The sequence below is a fragment of the Homarus americanus genome, unplaced genomic scaffold (assembly GCF_018991925.1).
Source record: "Homarus americanus isolate GMGI-L3 unplaced genomic scaffold, GMGI_Hamer_2.0 scaffold24922, whole genome shotgun sequence".
NCBI lineage: Eukaryota > Metazoa > Arthropoda > Malacostraca > Decapoda > Nephropidae > Homarus > Homarus americanus.
The window spans coordinates 4434969-4454186 of NW_024722610.1; the positions used below are offsets into that span (position 1 = coordinate 4434969).

Genomic DNA, 19218 nt, shown 5'->3' on the forward strand with positions numbered 1-19218 from the left:
GTGATCAGGAAATAGACCTGTCCCTCCTTCTGTACCACGACCCGTTCAAATGTATTAAACTTTTCTTATTATTTATTGTCCCTGTAACCCCGTTGCTATATATTATGGCTCGAAATTAGGAAAACTGAGTTTTCATGGACAGTCCAAAAGTATCCAGAAAGTCGCTAGATTTCTGTGGATATCTCTAGGTTTGCGACAAGTCGCAAATCGCTCTAAAATGTCGCTAGAACAAAACAAAAAGCTCAAGATTGAAGAAGCCGCAAGTCCGGAAAACCGTGAGGGCAAACTTTTTCGGAGTGAGGGTTGTAAACTCTTGGAACAATCTACCAGAGAGTGTTGTGACGGCACCGAGTGTGAGCTCTTTCAAGAGAAGACTTGACCAACACTGGAGCGGGTCCAGGTACACCCAGGAGCCGGTGCATGCCCAGTATTTGCCAACAGTGCGTGACAGAGACGTGACCGATGGCCCAAGCGGCTAACAAGCCGATCAGTGGTGAAGAGGATAAAAGATGAAAAGATAGATCTAGCTACAAAGTCGCTAAGTTGGCAACTCTGGGTGAGGGTAAGGGGGCGGGGGGTTGGGGGTGATGGTAATGGGGGAGGGGGAAGAGAGGGGGTTGAACGAGAGAGGAATATGAATGTCAATAAATTTTTTAAACTAAAAAAAAAGTATAGTATGGGGGATAAGATGTTTTTAAAAATTATGAGGTTATTAGATGTGAAGGGAAACATTGAGGGGATAGAAAGTGTATCAAACAAATTAGCAACATTGTTTGACTATTATAGATTTTCAGTCTCGAACTTGACATAATAAAAATACATCTATTCCACATAATAATCGTATAGATCTATATTAATCCACAACATAAATAGATAATATAATATACAAACAATCAATATATTAGAGATTAAAGAATTATTAAATCTTATTATTTGTACAACTACACACTTGTATTTCGTAGATAATAAACTAATATTAAACTAAAATGACAACTTTACTGAATAAATATATCCATATCTATCTATATCTATCTATCTATTATATCTATACGGCGAGAGAAATAACTATCTCACACTAGTAAACATCATGGCAGAGTATGGAGCACACATCACCATCACAGCCAAAGACAGACCTTCAATATTTGATGTAGTGGCTCAAGATGGCCTCATGTCCACCTTACAACCAGCAGTTAAACATATAATGAAGGTAATAGTATCAATTAACATTATATTTATCCATTATATATTGTAATAATCCCATAAATTCATCCTCTTGAGTCTGAAGGAAGGGAATGAGTGTCACCATATTTCATGTTTTTTGTTAATTTATTCATATAATAATTGATGTCATTTAAATGCCTTGTGCATAATAGTGATTGAGGTAAAGATTCGTGTTAGGTCTAGTATGGAATTTTATATTTCTATTTATAGTGGAAGAAAGAGCACAAAAAAAAATTAGTTGATACTGGCTGCTCGAAGTGGTCAGGGCTTTGAAATAGAGGGAAAATGTGGGGTAAAATACTAAAAGGAACACCAAACAAACCTTGGGAAACCTTACCTAACCTATAAAAAAGTTAAATTGCTTTGGAACCTTTCTCATCTAAACACCGAAAGCAAGTGGCGAAGAGGATAAAAGTATTAACTTTGGTAACTAAAGCAATCTTAGTTTAGGAGATAGTTTTTCCACATCACACTGGTACATTCTTTATTACTTGTATTGTACTTTTAGCCTCTTCACCACTGATCGGCTCGTTCGCTGCTTGGGCGATCGGTCACATCTTTGTTACGCACTGTTGGCAAGTACTGGGCATGCACCGGCTCCAGTGCAAATTCACTTTATTTTGTCAACTCGTCCAATTACTAGGCATGTAGGTAAGCATTGTATCAACTGAATACAGTAATCTATTCTGCATGACAACTTTGCAAGCTTGTAGTTATGTCTCCTTGTGTTGGTGGTGCATGACCTGACCTAACCTAAGTCCTTGTAACATAGTTACTTAGGGTGAAATTGGCTGGAGTGTCTGATCTTCAGGTGAACCCAGTATTATATTATGATTATTTTATTTATAAACAATCAAAATAAGTACAGGTATTAGATTTTATTGTCGTTATTATTATTATGATTATTTTTATTTTTATTGTCATTATTGTTAACGAGTTCCTTGGTATTTCAGGTAATAGCAGAAAGCAACCCTGAGAAACATGGATGGTGTCTCAAGTACAGTGGTGAAATATTTATGGTATTTGATCTTGTTATACAGCATCACTACTTATCCAATTATGGTGAGTTGACTTTTTTTATTTATATTTTATATAATTTTCACCACTTTTCAGCTTACTAGCCATGCAGGCGGTTGGTCTATCCAGTGTTAGTACAGGAGGAAACCAGAGGCTGGGAACCTGTGATGCTTGGTAGGGTTACACTGGATAACATCCTTCTCATGTGTGTCTGGGCTCAAACCCTTGACATATTGGTGAGAGATGAGTGCATTACTGCAGCACCACCAACACACCTGTTGTAGAAGAATACCTCTGCTAATTGTTTATTAAACCTACTATTGCCTGTCAACCCTTCCCTTGGCTTTATCAAAACTGACAGTGGGTTGGGGATGTCATGCACTACACTAACTTATTAACCTGTGTAATTGGATATTTGTTCCAGAAATCAATAAAAACATAAGTTAGTACTTTAGTATCTCTCCTAACAGCACAGTACCACTTGTTGAATAGTATTGAGGATGGGTGATGCTGGGTTGTATGAGGCAGTGGGCAAATCTGGTGTTGATCTTAAGAGTTGTGTTGTGGAAGAGTAGCATTATGGTAGTACAGTATAGAGTTACAGCAGTCAGAGAGGAGGAATGACAGTGAACGATGGGAGAGGTTGTGTTGGTGTTGATCTCAGCCACCCAGCACCAATAGAAGAGGCTGGTTATGTAAAGGGAATTATTGTAGTGAAGCGACTCAATTCAGCAGATGGTTGTGGTTGGATGAATGTTTGGTTACCTGCTCCTGTTGTACACACTTTAATGTTTATCAGTGCCACCATTTATTAGCTTACTGACCATTTGGAGGATTGATCTGTTCTTTGTTACTTTGTAATGTTTTCATTGTCCAGTTTGTGAGCACCTGTTCCCAACTGATTTCATAATAAGTTATGAAAGTGGGTATTTGCTCCCAATAGTGCAAATAACGATTTCGGTAATAGTACTGTACCCGATTTTCGCAATGATAAACCGATCCCCTTGAGGACAAGAATTTGAGTGCAAATAATTAAACCATTACTGTATTTGCACCCGAGATTTCAACACTTATCAAATAATATAAAATTTTGCACTGACAAAGCTAGGGTGTAGATAACAGTTTTACTATCTCTTACACAAACCAATAGGTAAGGTTAGGTAGGCTTGTATAGTTAGGTTCCAGATACCAAAGTAAGTTCTTTCTGCTTAATGTGACGGTGGTTCCGGCCCCCCCAGCTAGGGAGTTATGTAGGGTTAGGTCTGGTTCTGTATCTTATATCAAAGTATATGATAATGAAGTAGATAATGTATGAGATAACTTCAATTTTCACAATTTCATTGTAAACATTGATGAATACAGAAAGTGGGTACAAATAACTTCAGTGATCTTTTTACTATAATTTAAATAGTTATACATGTCTTTTTCATCTTTCTTTTCTTGGATATGATTTGGTAATATCAGGTGTAAATGGGTGCAGTAATTTGTACCTGAATTTTGCTGTGACACACCTCGGGTGCAGATAAGTTTCACTCTCAGTACCCGATACCTTAATGGCGAGGTTTGGGTGCAAATGCCTTCAACCATAAGTTATAGTAAATAGGTGGAAATTTAGATTAATATACATGGTATATGCTTAAGTTTAATACATACCCCTGTACAGTATATATTTTTGGTTTACGAGAACACAGTTTTAAATGTGTGTTGGTTCATTCTGACAGGTGCATCATTTGCTGAAAATTTCTACGATCTCAAGAGAGTTCAGCTGAAGGCAAACGGAAGCATAAAACCACTAACTCTGTCTAATGAAACATACACGAAGTCATTGTTAGCACTTGGGGCTTTCCCTTACCTTCGCAGTCAGATGGACAGTGTTTATCAGGATATACAGGAGAAGGATGCAGATGGTAGACTGTCAGAGGAGGTGAGATACTGTTCTCATGAATTATAAATTATGACACTATTTCCAAGGAGGTTTGTGTGTATAACCAGAGCTAAGTGCATTACCTATGTACAGTCCAAGGTAGGTAGATAACAGGTAGCCTCACACAGGCCCATAGGAATTCACTAATTGGCAACTCTACTCTCGAGATCGCTAAGCCACGCCCCTTTTGCCACTTCATGCGTTTGTAATATTGAGGTATTATTATCTGCTTCTACTGTTTGATGTAACTAAGTGGGCGGAACTTAATAAGTGATGTCATCACTAGCCAATCAGCGACGTTGGATGAAATCCAGCGGTCGCAAGTAAGATATTTATATTTATTTAATATATTTAATCAGTGGCTCCAGTTAAAATAAAACAAAAAAATCTCCATTCTGTACATTTATTGTACAACTTTTAATACCATCATAAGCCTTCAAAAATACGTAAATAAAAATTTAATTTTTATTTTCATTAGCGTAGATCCTATGGGAGTGAGGCTACCTGTTATCTACCTACCTTGTGTACAGTCAGCCACAAATGTCCTGTTCTCTCTCCTCCTGAATCACAAACCCCAAGATTCAGACTCATGAATCTGAAGCATTTATGAACAGAATGCATCAGTGTCTGGTGCTTCAGGTTCACAAGTCTGAATCTCAGAGTTCATAGAGAAGCAGGGACCTTCATGGGTGACTGTACCAGAGGCTTAAAATATACTTGTAGTGTGTTGTTGAACCATGAATTAAGATGTCTGTCGTGCACTTGATATTTATTCTAAGGTGGCCATGATAGTAAGTGATAAGCTACACATGAAACTATACCTGTTGTGTTTGCTGGGGAGTTCCATAGAAGCTTTTCTAGTAGAGAATAATGTAGGTGTACATCTGGTGAGTAGAACTTAAATGCCTCACTGTAGCTGTTTAATATCTCTCCTATGAGTTGTGCTGTCATAGTAAAAATATGAATTTCATATCTCCGTCTCCTTCATATCTTATAACTGGCTTCAGATACCAGATTCTCCGCGGAACCGATAATAAGTTATAAGTGAGATTGAAATTGGAAGTCCAATTTTATAGCCAATCAGTGACAAGGAAACTCAGAACCTTCCCATCTTTGAGTGACAAGTTTGCCTGGGCTGATGATTATTACAGAAAATCTAAAATGACATTGCTGACAATGGAGGACAAGGGTATGCATGATACTATGGCACCAAGACTTGTTTAGAATACAGTATTAAAATTTTTCTACATTTGGGTGACTTATATTTCCAAAGCTTTTTTTGGGTGATGGCCATAATGGAAGGTTATGACATAATATCTACTGGGGAACTTCCAGGGCTGTAACCCTCTCAACTTGAGGTGTACAATGTATCATTCATATTGTTACTTACTGCCTTGTGTTGTAAATGGGATGTCTGGGATAAGGTAAGTCCATCATTTCTCCATAGATTAGTTGTCAAGATTGTAGATTAAGTGGTCCTCAATCCTGCCAGACCCTATTGTAACCTAACCTAGCCATTGAGATTGAGCACCTTTAGAACCAGTACATTAGGATTGGACTCCATAGTACTGGGTGCCAATTCTAATTGTTAGATTGGGGCTTATTTGACCAGTTACTCATTTCGCACACACAATCATTAGAGATTTCGTGTACAGTGTTACTTAATAGACAGAAATATGACATAGTGAAACCTCCATATAATCCATTTGATGGAGGTTTCACATCTAATGAACCCTCGATATAATGGACTTTCTTCTCCATATATTCCATTAAATAGAGTTTCATTGTATACTTAGCTAAAGACCTCTCTCTATATATACAGTGGGGTATGCTATAACGAATCTAATTGGTTCTAGAACCTCGTTCGTTATAGGATTAATCCGTTCCAGACCCCCAAATACAACCACTTAACACTGAAAAAATTCTGTGGAAAATGTAAAAAATACGGTACTTTATCTTACCTTAGTGTTGTTCAGCATGCAGGACAGGAGGCAGAGGGGGAGGGGGGAGGAGAGAATTATGGAGAAGAGGTGGAAGGAGAGGAGTCATCGTTCCTAGCCCTCTTTGGTGACTGTCTCACAGGCACTTTGTCTGTAGGGTCTTTTGTTGCCTTTGTAAAGAAGGAATCCAGGGTTGGCTGCTTCAACCTTGATTTCTGGACCTTCCAAAAGTAGTTCATAACATTGTCATTAAACACACTGATGGCCTTTTGCACAGAACCAACATCAGGATGATAATCCTCAGCAAGTTTGGACAGTTTGCTCCAGCAAAAGAACGCATCCTTGAGATCTTTGGCTGGAATGATGCGGCTTTCCTCCTTGTCCTCCTCCTCCCCTGACTCCTCAGAAGTTAAGCTCCGCTTCAGTGTCTCGTTTTGTTCTTTGTGAAGCTCAAGCAGCTCCTCAGTGGACAGTTCCTTACTGTGCTCTTCCACCAACTCCTCAACATCATCATCATCCACTTCCAGGCCCATGGAATTGCCCAGAGACACAATTTCATGAACAACAGCCTCTTCTTCTAACTCTTCGAAGCCTTCAAAGTCTCTTTGAAGGACACATTCAGGCCACAATGGCCTCCAAGCAGCACAAAGACACCTCACAGTAACCTCTTTCCAGGCTGAGGTAATTAAAAAAACAGCGTCTGCTATATTGAAGTGACTCTTCCAAAATTCCTTCAAGCTAACATCACTGGAAGAAGTGGATGCAAAACATTTTCTAAACAGTGCCTTTGTGTACAGCTTCTTAAAGTTAGAAATTACCTGTTGATCCATGGGCTGGATGAGAGGTGTTGTGTTGGGTGGCAAGAAGTGCACAGAGATGAAGTTGAACTCCTCTGGCAATTCAACCATCAAATTAGGAGGGTGGGCTGGTGCATTGTCCATCACCAACAAAGCTTTCAGTGGAAGATTATTCTCCCTGAGGTATTCCCAAACACTGGGTCCAAACACCTCAATCACCCACTCAGAGAATAAATTCCTGGTCACCCAAGCCTTTGGGTTTGACCGCCACATAACACCAAGGTGGGTCTTCCTAATGTTTTTGAAAGCTCTGGGGTTTTCTGCATGGTACACAAGGAGTGGCTTTATTTTGCAGTCACCAGAAGCATTAGCACAAATAAGGAGGGTAAGCCTGTCTTTCATTGGCTTATGGCCAGGGACAGAAGTTTCCTCCTTGGTAATGTATGTACGGCGAGGCATTTTTTCCCCAAAAAGTCCAGTTTCATCACAGTTGAATACCTGCTGAGAAACAAAGCCTCCCTCTTTAATAACATTAAAAAAAATGTCATGGTGTTCCTTAGCTGCTTCCTTATCTGCACTGGCAGCATCACCATGTCTCACAACACTATGTAATTTATTTCTCCTTCTGAAACCAGTAAACCACCCCTTGGTACCCCTAAACACTGGCACATCACTATCACTTGCACTGGGAGTCTTGGCTTTAAGGTCCTCAAACAATTGTCTGGCCTTCTCACAAATTATAGCTTCACTAATGCTATCACCTGCCATTTCTTTCTCCTTTATCCACACTAAGAGTAAATTTTCTGTCTCCTCAATCACATTACACCTTGCTTTGCTAAGTCTAGAGATTCCCTTAGCCACTTGCACAGTTTTCAACTCCTCTTTATTCTTTAAAATCATACATATACAGCGTAGTCGATTTAGCCATCCCATACTCATCACTAAGTTTTGCAATGCTTGTTCCATCCTCACGTTTCTTTATGATTTCTTTCTTAGGTTCAAGAGTTATGAGCTTTCTCACTCGCTTTGGACGATTCATTGTCACAATTGTACACTTGTATAACAAAATATTTATACAAATAACTCTATTTCCACATCAAAAGACGAAATTTCAACAATAACAGTGGTGCACTGGCTACACAATGAGACAAAGATGGCACCTGACGCTCTTGTTGTGGGTTGCGGTACAACAACATTCATGCGCCAGGCGAAATAGTCCTGTATTCATCCGCGTTCGTTATAGCATTCTCAATTTTATAGGTAAAACCGTTCGTTTTAGGAATATTCGTAGTAGGATCCGTTCGTTATAGCATACCCCACTGTATATTGTAATTATCACTGTAATCGCTCATAGGAGCGACCTTGGCTTGTGCAGGACAACAAGACCCTTGTTGTTGACGCGATGCGTATAATTTGGTCAAAACCTGTTGAATACAATTCACACATAACAACTGCTGGTACATCAGGACACAGTTTGAATAATATTATCAATATACAGTACATAATTACACTTATTAAAATTATTTAGAGTTCTCAGAGGATTCAACAGTTCACAATCACATTCACGTTTTGGGGTCTAGGGTTAGACCAACGAGAACAAATATAATGTCCTGCGGTAAACTGTTGTGGGCGAGAATCAAGATGTTGCCTTTACAATAGACGACGGTAGACTGTCCCTCTGCTACAAGCTTCATCTCGCTCAGCAACATGTGGCTGATGCGCCATTTAACACCTCAGCAAAGTTCGTTGTCAACACTGTTTCTCCTCTCACCCTTTCTCTCTCTCGTCTAGTTTATCTTATTGTGGCGGTAACAATCACTATATCCCCACACACGTATATTCAGGACCTTTTCTCATCTCACATGTCATAGACCTCCAGTAATTAACAGCTGCATTTCAGGGTTGGAAGGTTAAGATACAGAAGGTGGTGCTGAAGGTGTGGCCTCTGCTGCACCTCTCATGGGAGTTATTAACACTTATATATTATATCAGGTAAGGCTTGACCAAATACTGTACTGTAATTGATTTTACTTTATATGCAACTTTTTCATTTTATTTTTTATTTTTTTACAATTTAAAATAGTGTTATAGTGTACTGTACTTGTATTTATCAGTTCAATAAAAGATTTCAGGACTTTTTTTGTCAGCAATGAAATATGAGTGACATGATTTCCTTTGGCAGGTATTTGATAGGAAGGAGCAGATTCCATAGTCCACTTCTGCTACTGACTGGAGTTCGTCTGGCAAATCTCGACAAGGAAGATTATGAAATTATCGATGCAAGGGCAGAACAGTTGTTATCCTTCACGAATGTCAGGTAAGGCATTAATGGTCTACAAGTATGACAATGTCTCTGGCTCCAATGGCCCTTTGTATCAGCCACTGAAGGGCTTTACGTATCTGTTGCTAAAGAAATCAAAGAGATTCTGTCACCAATAGCATCATCATCATCATTGTTGTTATATGGTAAAGTTCTTTATTAGTTTTAAAGCCTTTATTAATAGATAAGCATTTGCATTCACTTGTGTTCAGTCAACACACACATGTTCTCATTTACATATATTAACCTATCATATCTCTTATTTACAGTACATTTAATACAGTGTTAACCTTTCATTTGTATTTGTTGCAGAAGCCTACAGGATCTTGGACAGTGGTTGATGGAGCAGGTTGGTTCCTCCTTGATGAACTCTCTGGAAGTTGGGGCGTTTTTCCTACAGTTTCTGGATTGGTTTTATTCCAGTGGCAATACTCCGAGATCCCTCATGACTCGGCCCATCCCGCCACCACCACAGGTTTAGTATTATTCTTAACTCCTTCAGTATGGAGACATCACTTCTATTTTATTTGGCTAACACCAGATGATTTTATTCAGCTCAGAGGGGCCCAATAGAAAAGGAATTCAGTTAAATATTCATATGGTAATATTATACAGTGCAATTCCTTTTATCCGAACTCATCAGGACCAATGATGTTTAGATGCAATAATTAACTTTAGGTCAAAATTCGGTTTGCGATACCTTGACTCGCTGGGAATGGGAAAAAACTGGGGATGATGTGGCATGTTGCCATTGTTACATGTAATGAAACTATAAAAGTTGTAGAATAATCATTAAAATACTCTAAAGTGGCTTACAGGTAAAGGAAATATATAAAACTATAAAATAAGAAAAATGAAGAGTCTGGGTGTGTTTGTGTGGGAAGTGAATGTATGCATAAACTCGTGGAGGCAATGGGCTGTAACTGCGTTGCCGACTCCCCCCCCGTGTGACATTGTGACATCATGGCATACACACGTCTTGGAGTCAAGTGGGCGACTGTCCGGCTGAACTGTCGCGTCGCCCTGAGAAGGGTTTGAGTGTGGAAGGAGCCATTTTTTGTACATAAAATATGTGCTATAGTATTGTATTTTATGATATGTATTAGCCAACACCTTTCACCAACCAAAAGCCCAGCACACTTGTAAACAAAGCTGTTATAATGCCACTGGTGGCAAGCACACGAATGAATGACTTCAGCTACATTTGGATTGTTAGACTAAATTAGAATTTTTACCGAATGGTGCAAAGTTCAGATACCTGGAAGATTTTGATAGTTGAAGTTTGGATAAAAATAATTGTACTGTATAACCTTTTATGGGGTTTTCTTTTTCTGAAATATTATGTTGTTTCTTCATGGAACTGTTGTTTATGATTGGAGGTCTAGATATATTTGTACAGCCACTGAAACATTATTCGGCACCCTTGTCATATTGTATCACGCTGTAAGGGTGCCGAATAATTTTTTTTTTTTTGGGTGTACACACCAAATAGACTAAGTGTTGTAGAACACTAATATAGTTGGCAGATGACATCATAAGTGCACTAAGACTTTAATAAAGGTTAAGTGTATTTGTTCAACCTAACTCAATGCATTTTAAGGTCATTTAACTTAAGAATCTTTGAGAATCCTCATCTACAATAAGGTCATCACTTATAAGATAGTGAAGCAGGTTGTATATTGGACATCTCACAATTTGTATTTTCTGATGTTTTTGCTACATTGTGTGACTAAAAAATATTGCCTATCTGGATAGCTTTCTGCATTTGTGTAAACATAAAAAGATAGTTTAAGGTTATGTTAGGTAAACTATTGAAGTCAGTTCTCTGTGTAGGGAATTATGAAGTGCCTTTTCATCAAGAGCAAGTAATTTTCAGTCAGACAGATGTAAAAAATATAAGAAGTTAAGCACTGGTTCATCCATTGTTTGTCAAGTATTAAGTAACTAAGATTCGTTGAAGTTACTGATACATCAATGACTGCAATACGTCATATTTATATGTAGGAATATGTTGACTTGCTTTATTAGTTATATTCTATATGAATAGGTCTGTTCTTGCTGAATAATATGTTCGTTTCAGACTGCAGGGATACAGAGCATTAGTGGCCTGAAGACTGAAGACTGTCCAATATGCTTCAAGACTAGAAAACAAGATACTGTCTTGTCTGTGTCAGGGTAAGTCTTATAACATCTTGTCACACCCTTGTTGCCTATCATTTCATAAGTGTTTAAATACTGGCAGAAGTGGCAAGGAAACACATCTAGAGAACAGTCAAGGACACTATTTTAAAGTTTATCAAATTATGTTAATAGTTATGTATTGTAACCAGTTGCAACTGTATTCAAGTTATGTACAAAAATGTCTTCTATGTTGTTTGAGTTTTTTTAACTGGTCATGATGATCTTACAGGTACGTCTTCTGTTATAGCTGCATCTTACCCTATGTGAGGCGTGAAAACAAGTGTCCAGTGACGGGATATCCAGCATCTACTACTCAGGTCATCAGAATATACCAAGAAATATAATTAATTATGATGAATTAGTGCCATTATTAATATTACTGAAATGAATTATAATGATGTATGTGATATTGATGTACAATACTGTACATCAGAGCGAACACAGGTTACCTCCTGTCCCAAAGGTTGCTAGTTCATCCTAGGGCTCCCCACAGTTTAGAAGTGAAGGCAGCTCAATGCAGTGTTAGCCCATATGGCATGTTTTCCCATGATGCAGAGAATGTCTTTGCTATAGTCTGTTCACGCAAACTTTACAACTGAGGCCTAGGGTCAGTGTGTAGCAAGGCTGTTGATTGTTTAGTGGATGGACATGTGAAGAGTCACTACAGTTCATTATTATTTAATATATCATATTTATATTATGATACTTTAAGGGATAGTAACTTTTCTGTGTTGATCTCTGATAATTTCTGCACTTAGGGAAGCACAAATTAGCCTGTCAAAATGCACTGGATGAATAAGTGAGTGAGGATGTTGCTCAAATTTTGTAATCTTTTTCTTCTTTATTATAAGTGCAGAAATTATCAGAGATCAACACAGAAAAGTTACTATCCCTTAAAGTATCATAATATAAATATGATATATTAAATAATAATGAACTGTAGTGACTCTTCACGTGTCCATCCACTAAACAGTCAACAGCCTTGCTACACACTGACCCTAGGCCTCAGTTGTAAAGTTTGAGTTAACAGACAAAAGTATAGTACTTACTGAGACTGCCATGTAGTGTGTTTCAGTTAACCATAAGTTTGTTACAGGAGGGCACACAAGTTAAATGTTTTATACATGTCAAAGATTTATATTTTTAACCAAGTACAAAGGTCAAGTAAAAAAATAAAATTGTATGTATAATTTGAGCATTTATTTATTGACCCTTTTATTATTAATATAAAACTTGTATTATTTATAAGTACAAGTTAAAATATTTACCACAATCAAGTAGAGTTAAGACAAAAGTTAACCATAAGGTAGAATGGGTCCCAGCTGTACATCCTCCTCCTCAATCTGACCATTGCTACTGGAGCCAACCCTAATTGTTTGTTAGCTTGAGACATAGGACTGGGGTTACTATCATCACAGACAAATCAAGATTCAAGTATCGTAAACTAAGTTACAGTCTAATGTGAAATCAATCACTACTTGGTACCATAAATTATCTAAAGAGTGCAATGGGCCCCAGTTTTAATTGGCCAAAATACTGATGGTCAGGACATTTTAAGAGCATGAAAGAACAACAAAAATATACTAACTACTGACCCAGCCTGTTTACAGTACAGTCGACAATCATTACTACAGGTCATTATGTTCCCTGAAGATAAAAATGGTTCACACAAGTATTGAAAAGTTTTCCTGCCTTGAATGTTTATGGAATTACTCTAACTAAGAACACACACATTGCACTGCTAGATACTGTGAGCATTGCAAATATAAAACAAACAATTTAAGGGTGTAATTTACTTATCTAATCACAGTACCGTACATGTTAATGGTTCTAAAGATAAGGCACCGTACTACATTCACTGACGAGACTGAAATATTGCTGTTATCCTCTAATACACATTGAAGCGAACAAACTCGATCAACTTTTAACTCACTCCTGTCTACTGTTATAAATAAATATATCCCTAAATTTCAAGTGATGACACCACAATATTTGATTTATAAAATTCTTACATTACAGTACAGGGTGAGCCTTGAATACTTTATACATTTCTCTAGTGTTTGCTTTCCTACTAATACACTCATCCTGGCTTCTATCAGGACAACACATTACAGGTGGTTTGTGTAAAACAGGAAATTGGTGTAAACTGACCATTTAACAAATTTGTTGCAACTGTACTAAAAAATGCATAATAATGTGAGTTGACTGGATATTAACTTTTCCCCCATTTATTTAAGACTAAATTGAGTAATATTCAGCTACTCTATATATACAGGTGCTCCCCGACTTATGATGGGGTTAGGGGCCCAAATCCAGGTCGTAAGTCCGACATAGATAAAAAAAATATACACAAAAAAATTCATTTTTTTTAATTTAAAAAAAAAAAAAAAAAACCTACAATGAAATACAGTACAGTAAAAGTAATAAATAATGAGGAATGGATACAGTGTGACTGAGCACTTACCTTTAATGTAGTCAGCTGAATGCACACAGGGCCCCCATAATTTTCTAATTATACATGGAGACTACATTAACTGGAAACGTTTCGGTATAGAAAATGCGCGCATCATTTGAGAAAAAAAAAATGGTCCCGACTGCGGCAGTCCTATATCCCGACGGTCGTAAGGTTAGAGCAGGTCGTAAGTACCGATGGACGTAAATCCAAGCAGTCGTAAGTCGGGGACTACCTGTATATATATATATTAACACCACATACCATATCCAGTGACAACTTCATTCCAACATGGTATAGTACATCACAGCCTGGCAGTGGCGGTACTGTCAGTTATGGCGGCCACAAGTGGTTGCTGACGAGCAGCCAGGAGTCCAGTATCAGGGGCAGACTCCCATATAATCTTCTGTAGTTGCTTGAAGAGTGGGTGAGAGGAGCCACCTGCTAGACCTAGGATGACAGACTCACTTGTGGTTAGGAATGCTCCACTGTCTCGTAGCCTCTCAAAAGAATACATCCTGTACAGTAATCAGTAGTATATAAATTACATGAAGTTACACAATATTTAACATACAAACACTATGCACATACATTTGTTCTATCAATAAATTGCTTTGGAGATGTTTACATTTTGAAAATTAGTCTTTATCTCTTAAGATGAATGAGAAATAGTGACATTAAATGGCCTTGTCCCAATTGGCCCTACTCTTCTCATTAGGATTAGGACACAATCTTTGGCCCTACAATTCTCATTAGGATTAGGACACAATCATAATACAATGCTCTCCTAATGACCTTCAGCTGTAATGGTTAGGTTGGTGCCTATTAAGATTAGGGTTCACCTGATCTACTACCACTAGGAATCATACGCACCTGTCTGTCATGGAGCGTGAGGAACAGGCGTCAACCACCACGTGCACATCTAAGCCACTCTCTAGCAGGTCTAATGTGGTCTGCTGCACACACACATGAGCTTCAATGCCACACAGCACTACTGATTTGATCTGTAATTTTATTTAAATCATCATCAAAGCTGTTTCTGCCACAAAGTTTCTTGATCTCATAATTACTTCTTATACGTTGCCTTACCTTTATGTTATTTGTTTAAATTTCTAATTACCATAACTTATCTCTATAATTCATACATATATATACTGTATATGCAGAAACAAGGTAGATTTAATAGATAATTATTTTCATATCAAGCTTAAGACACCAAGTGTATAATACAGAGAGGAATTTTGACATACATGTACTATATACCTAGACCAGTACATCTACTTAACTCTTCTGAATAAAGCATACTGTGAGTAAATCTCTTAAAATGCAGTACTTTGCACACTAAATCCTAACCACAAAACATCTGATGAAATTTAACTGAATTTGTCCATAACTTAAGATCTATGAAATTTGGGATCACCTGTACATGAGACACCCAAGCCTATTTCACCTAACACTAACCACCTAATGTTTGACCTAACCCCCTAGGTGGCTAATACTAGGATGTGATCCCAAGACACACTCTAACTATTAGCGTAATATTTAACAGGCTGGTGATTAAATGCCCACCCATTTCACGAGATGTCTAGATATAAAACTATGACAAAAAACATTCACACAGAATAATATTAATCTTATACCTTACCTCTTTATCCTTGATTATTTCTTGAATTGGTGGGAGACACATGGAGAACTTAGTCTTGTCAAACACTGGTACATTGTGTTCCGCCACACCCAACTCTGCCACGGTGTTGCCAAGTCCTGCAAGGAAACAAGTACCCGGTACTCATCATGTATTTTACTATTAGTTATAACAAAGACAATGTAGTGATTGTGTGCAGCAATGGTGGTCCAGTAGTTACCAGCCGCCTCAACCACCACCATGGAATTTGGGATTTTTAACACATGTAATAGATATATGTCATTCATTTGATTAACTTTCACTCTATACACTTCCATCACAAGTGAATACTAATGAACCTATTAGATACTAAACTAAACAACCAAAGCAACTTACCTAACTTACTAGATGGGGGGGGGGGAGCACAAACCCTCTGCCATATTAAAGAGAAAGTACTTATCTTTATATCTGGTACCAATGAAAGCAACTTTGTTGAAGCACCATGGTGTAAGTTTACATTTTTTGTGGACGGTGAGAGTATGTTTGGATATAGTGGGTCGGTTGTAAACAAAGTGAGTGGGTGACAGGTGCTCCCGTATATGATAATAACAAGAGAATAAAACACTTCCAATACCTCCGTTATTTGACATTTACGAGGAAAGTGTCGCAGAATTATTAGATCTATAGATTGCAAATGCCACAATCCCCGGATGAGATGGTTGTACATATCTAAAGTAATACCGGGTAAGGGTCCGACTAATTACCCAAATGTAGCCAAATATAGCCAGAATGAAGTCAAATAATGGTCCTAGATGAATAAATCGGACTGCCAATCACTTCTCGACAAGTATTTGGTGTCAGAAAGTCACAAAAAATTGGAAAACTTACTTTAATCTGAGTTAATAGATCGCGTGCATGTGCCGAGGGAGCTAGGAATTACCCAAATGTACCCAAATGTAGTCGCAATGAAGTCAAATAATGGTCCTAGATGAATAAATCGGACTGCCAATCACTTCTCCACTAGTATTTGGTGTCACAGTCACAAAAAATTGGTAAACTTAATTTAATCTGAGTTAATAGATCGAGTGCATGTACCTAACCTAACCTCGACTAGTATTTGGCATCACGAAGTCACAAAAAATTGGTAAACTTAATTTAATCTGAGTTAATAGATCAAGTGCATGTACCTAACCTAATCTAATCTAACCTAGCCTAACACAACACAACTCATTAAATTAAGTTTACCAATTTTTTTTGACTTTATGACACCAAATAATAATCGAGAAGTGATTCACAGCCCGAATTACGCTTGTACGACCATCATTTGACTTCATTGTGGCTACATTTGGGTACATTTGGGTAATTCCTAGCTCCCTCGGTACATGCACGCGATCTATTAACTCAGATTAAAGTAAGTTTTCCAATTTTTTGTGACTTTCTGACACCAAATACTAGTCGAGAAGTGATTGGCAGTCCGATTTATTCATCTAGGACCATTATTTGACTTCATTGCGACTACATTTGGGTACATTTGGGTAATTAGTCGGACCCGCCGGGTAAAGTTATGTACAGTACAGTCCTGTATCAATATTTTGAAGATATTGATTTCGTTCTTGTATATGCACCTTCATGCAGCAAGGTACATCTGCAATTAAGAAATTAATCTTAAAATAATTACAAGTTCACCAAGATGTTATGCACGACGAATATATGGAAATGCTTCACACACAGGCTGACAGACCTATGGAGGAATCTACCCCTCAAGAACTGACAAAACTAACAGGAATAATGGAGGGATACTACACAGGCCTCCATCCCTCACTCAGGCCACCTCTAGTTTGGATGGTCATTAGGTCAAGAAGGTAAAATATTCACAGCATAAATTGAAAAGAAGAACCTATAGTTTGGTTATTAATTTCCAAAGTTTCATCCTAAAACTATCAGTACTGTACAGTAGTAGAGCCAGAAAATAACTTATAATATCTCCTCTCTGTAATAAACATAAAATTAGTACCATGTCAAGAACAGCTACAGGAAGTAGATAATAATATATATTAAATAACCAGTCCAAAGGTCATCCCTATCACCGGCAGATTAACTTATAACTATTTAACAACTATACAACACATTAACACCTCTTATTAAACCTGACCAGAATGAAACATGATTTATATGAGTTGCATAAAAGAGAACAAACACTTTAAAATTAATTATAAAATCTATTATTACAGAGAATAACAATAATCTCACCTTTCGGGTACTGCTCCGTACACACAATCGGTAAATCCAGCAATTTAAAAGCTCTTAACAGTCTGTTGGATATTTCAACTATCTGCGGAAAGTATTGGATATTATTCCTGAATTTTTCTTGCATATCACATAAGAATAAGCAAGTATTTTGGGGCACAAGTCTCCCCAGGTTCCGTGACACTTCTCTTACTTGAGCCGCCATTTTTACCTCAGAATGATAAATGTTATATGACAATTATTTTTCGAACAATTTATTTAATCTAAGTTCATCTAAAATAAAAATATTATAATAATTAGGTTAAATAATATTTGTCGTTCTTCAATGAATAGTGTAGGTGTAATTTAGGTGGTTCTTTAGGGTAACAATTTTCTGTAGACGGAAACGTTATGGAAGTAAAATGCCTAAAGTTGTATAAACCATCGGCAAAACACATTACTCAACTACTAGGGTGTAGTGTCCGAAATTGCAGTTTAACCCACCCCCGTTTTTATTTTGTAACAAACCCCAAAAACTGAGCTCTAAAGTCCGAGAGGTTCCGTTTTCTTTGATGCGAGAGGGGGAAGACTGTAGGGTTTCGTGATATAATGTTGTCTAGCACTCAGGATGGATGGAAACTCTAAGGTGGTTTTCTTGTATAATATAAGTTATATGATAGACAGTCTGTTGCTGGAGGTGCCGTGTGGTGAGGAGCTGCTCAGTAGGCACGTTCGGTGAGTAGCGTGTTGAAGGAGGTAGATGTGCAGGAGCTTCGTTAGAGAAGATGTTGCCTGTTGCTGGCCTCCTGGTTGAATGAGAACGGGACAGCGAGGAGCTTGCTTGGAGGAGGTGTTGCGTGTTCAAGAAGAGAGGCCAGAATGAATCTCAATGGGGAGACAGAGCTTATATACCCAGTAGCCGTGAGTCAGCCGTGAGTCATGGTGGGAAACCCCGGGAAGTAGCCGGTCTTTTGGCTCCGTTGCTAGGATACTGTGGCATCTGGTGACGCCCCTCCCTTGGGCCGCTAGTTTGGTTGCTAGGGAAGACGTAGCAGGTGGCATGCAGCTACGCAGTTGTAGGGGAGACGTCCACTACAAGACCAAAGCCACGATAAGATGCTATGTAATCTGTCTTTTACTTTACTTTTATCCTCTTCGCCACTGATCGGCTTGTTAGCCGCTTGGGCGATCGGTCTCGTCTCTGATTACTTTTCCTTTTCATTTATCTTCGGTGTCGTCTGCACTCGCCTATGGGTACAGCGATTTGTGGTTATTTGGGCACCCTTTCACCATATTCTTGGGTTATAATAGCTCTTACCACTATATACTTTCACTTGCAACTGTCTATATTTCGGTTTATATTTCAATGTATTTTAAATAGCTGAGCAATCATAACTTTGTGCTACTGTAGTGGATTTCTCCCCTACAAACGCTGTTTGTCGCTGTGTAGCCGACCCCACCAATTCCCCAGTGTATGCCTCGTGGTCTAGGTCAACCAGCGCCGCCATACATCATGGAG

General features: G+C 38.1%; 2 protein-coding genes across 2 annotated transcripts; one reads left to right on the forward strand and one right to left on the reverse strand.

Annotated features, from left to right (window-relative positions):
- Positions 1 to 1064: 1064 nt before the first annotated feature.
- On the forward strand, positions 1065 to 12973 carry LOC121862911 (peroxisome assembly protein 12-like). The gene is made up of 8 exons (XM_042361322.1): positions 1065 to 1207; positions 2175 to 2283; positions 3960 to 4162; positions 8800 to 8891; positions 9082 to 9216; positions 9532 to 9694; positions 11300 to 11394; positions 11630 to 12973. The coding sequence occupies exons 1-8, from the start codon at positions 1088 to 1090 to the stop codon at positions 11742 to 11744; spliced, it is 1032 nt and encodes a 343-aa protein (XP_042217256.1). The 5' UTR covers positions 1065 to 1087; the 3' UTR covers positions 11745 to 12973.
- Positions 12974 to 13975: 1002 nt separating this feature from the next.
- LOC121862912 (isochorismatase domain-containing protein 2-like) lies at positions 13976 to 17950 on the reverse strand. The gene is made up of 4 exons (XM_042361323.1): positions 17724 to 17950; positions 15498 to 15613; positions 14726 to 14856; positions 13976 to 14370 (listed from the first exon to the last, which is right to left on the reverse strand). The coding sequence occupies exons 1-4, from the start codon at positions 17923 to 17925 to the stop codon at positions 14157 to 14159; spliced, it is 663 nt and encodes a 220-aa protein (XP_042217257.1). The 5' UTR covers positions 17926 to 17950; the 3' UTR covers positions 13976 to 14156.
- Positions 17951 to 19218: the final 1268 nt, after the last annotated feature.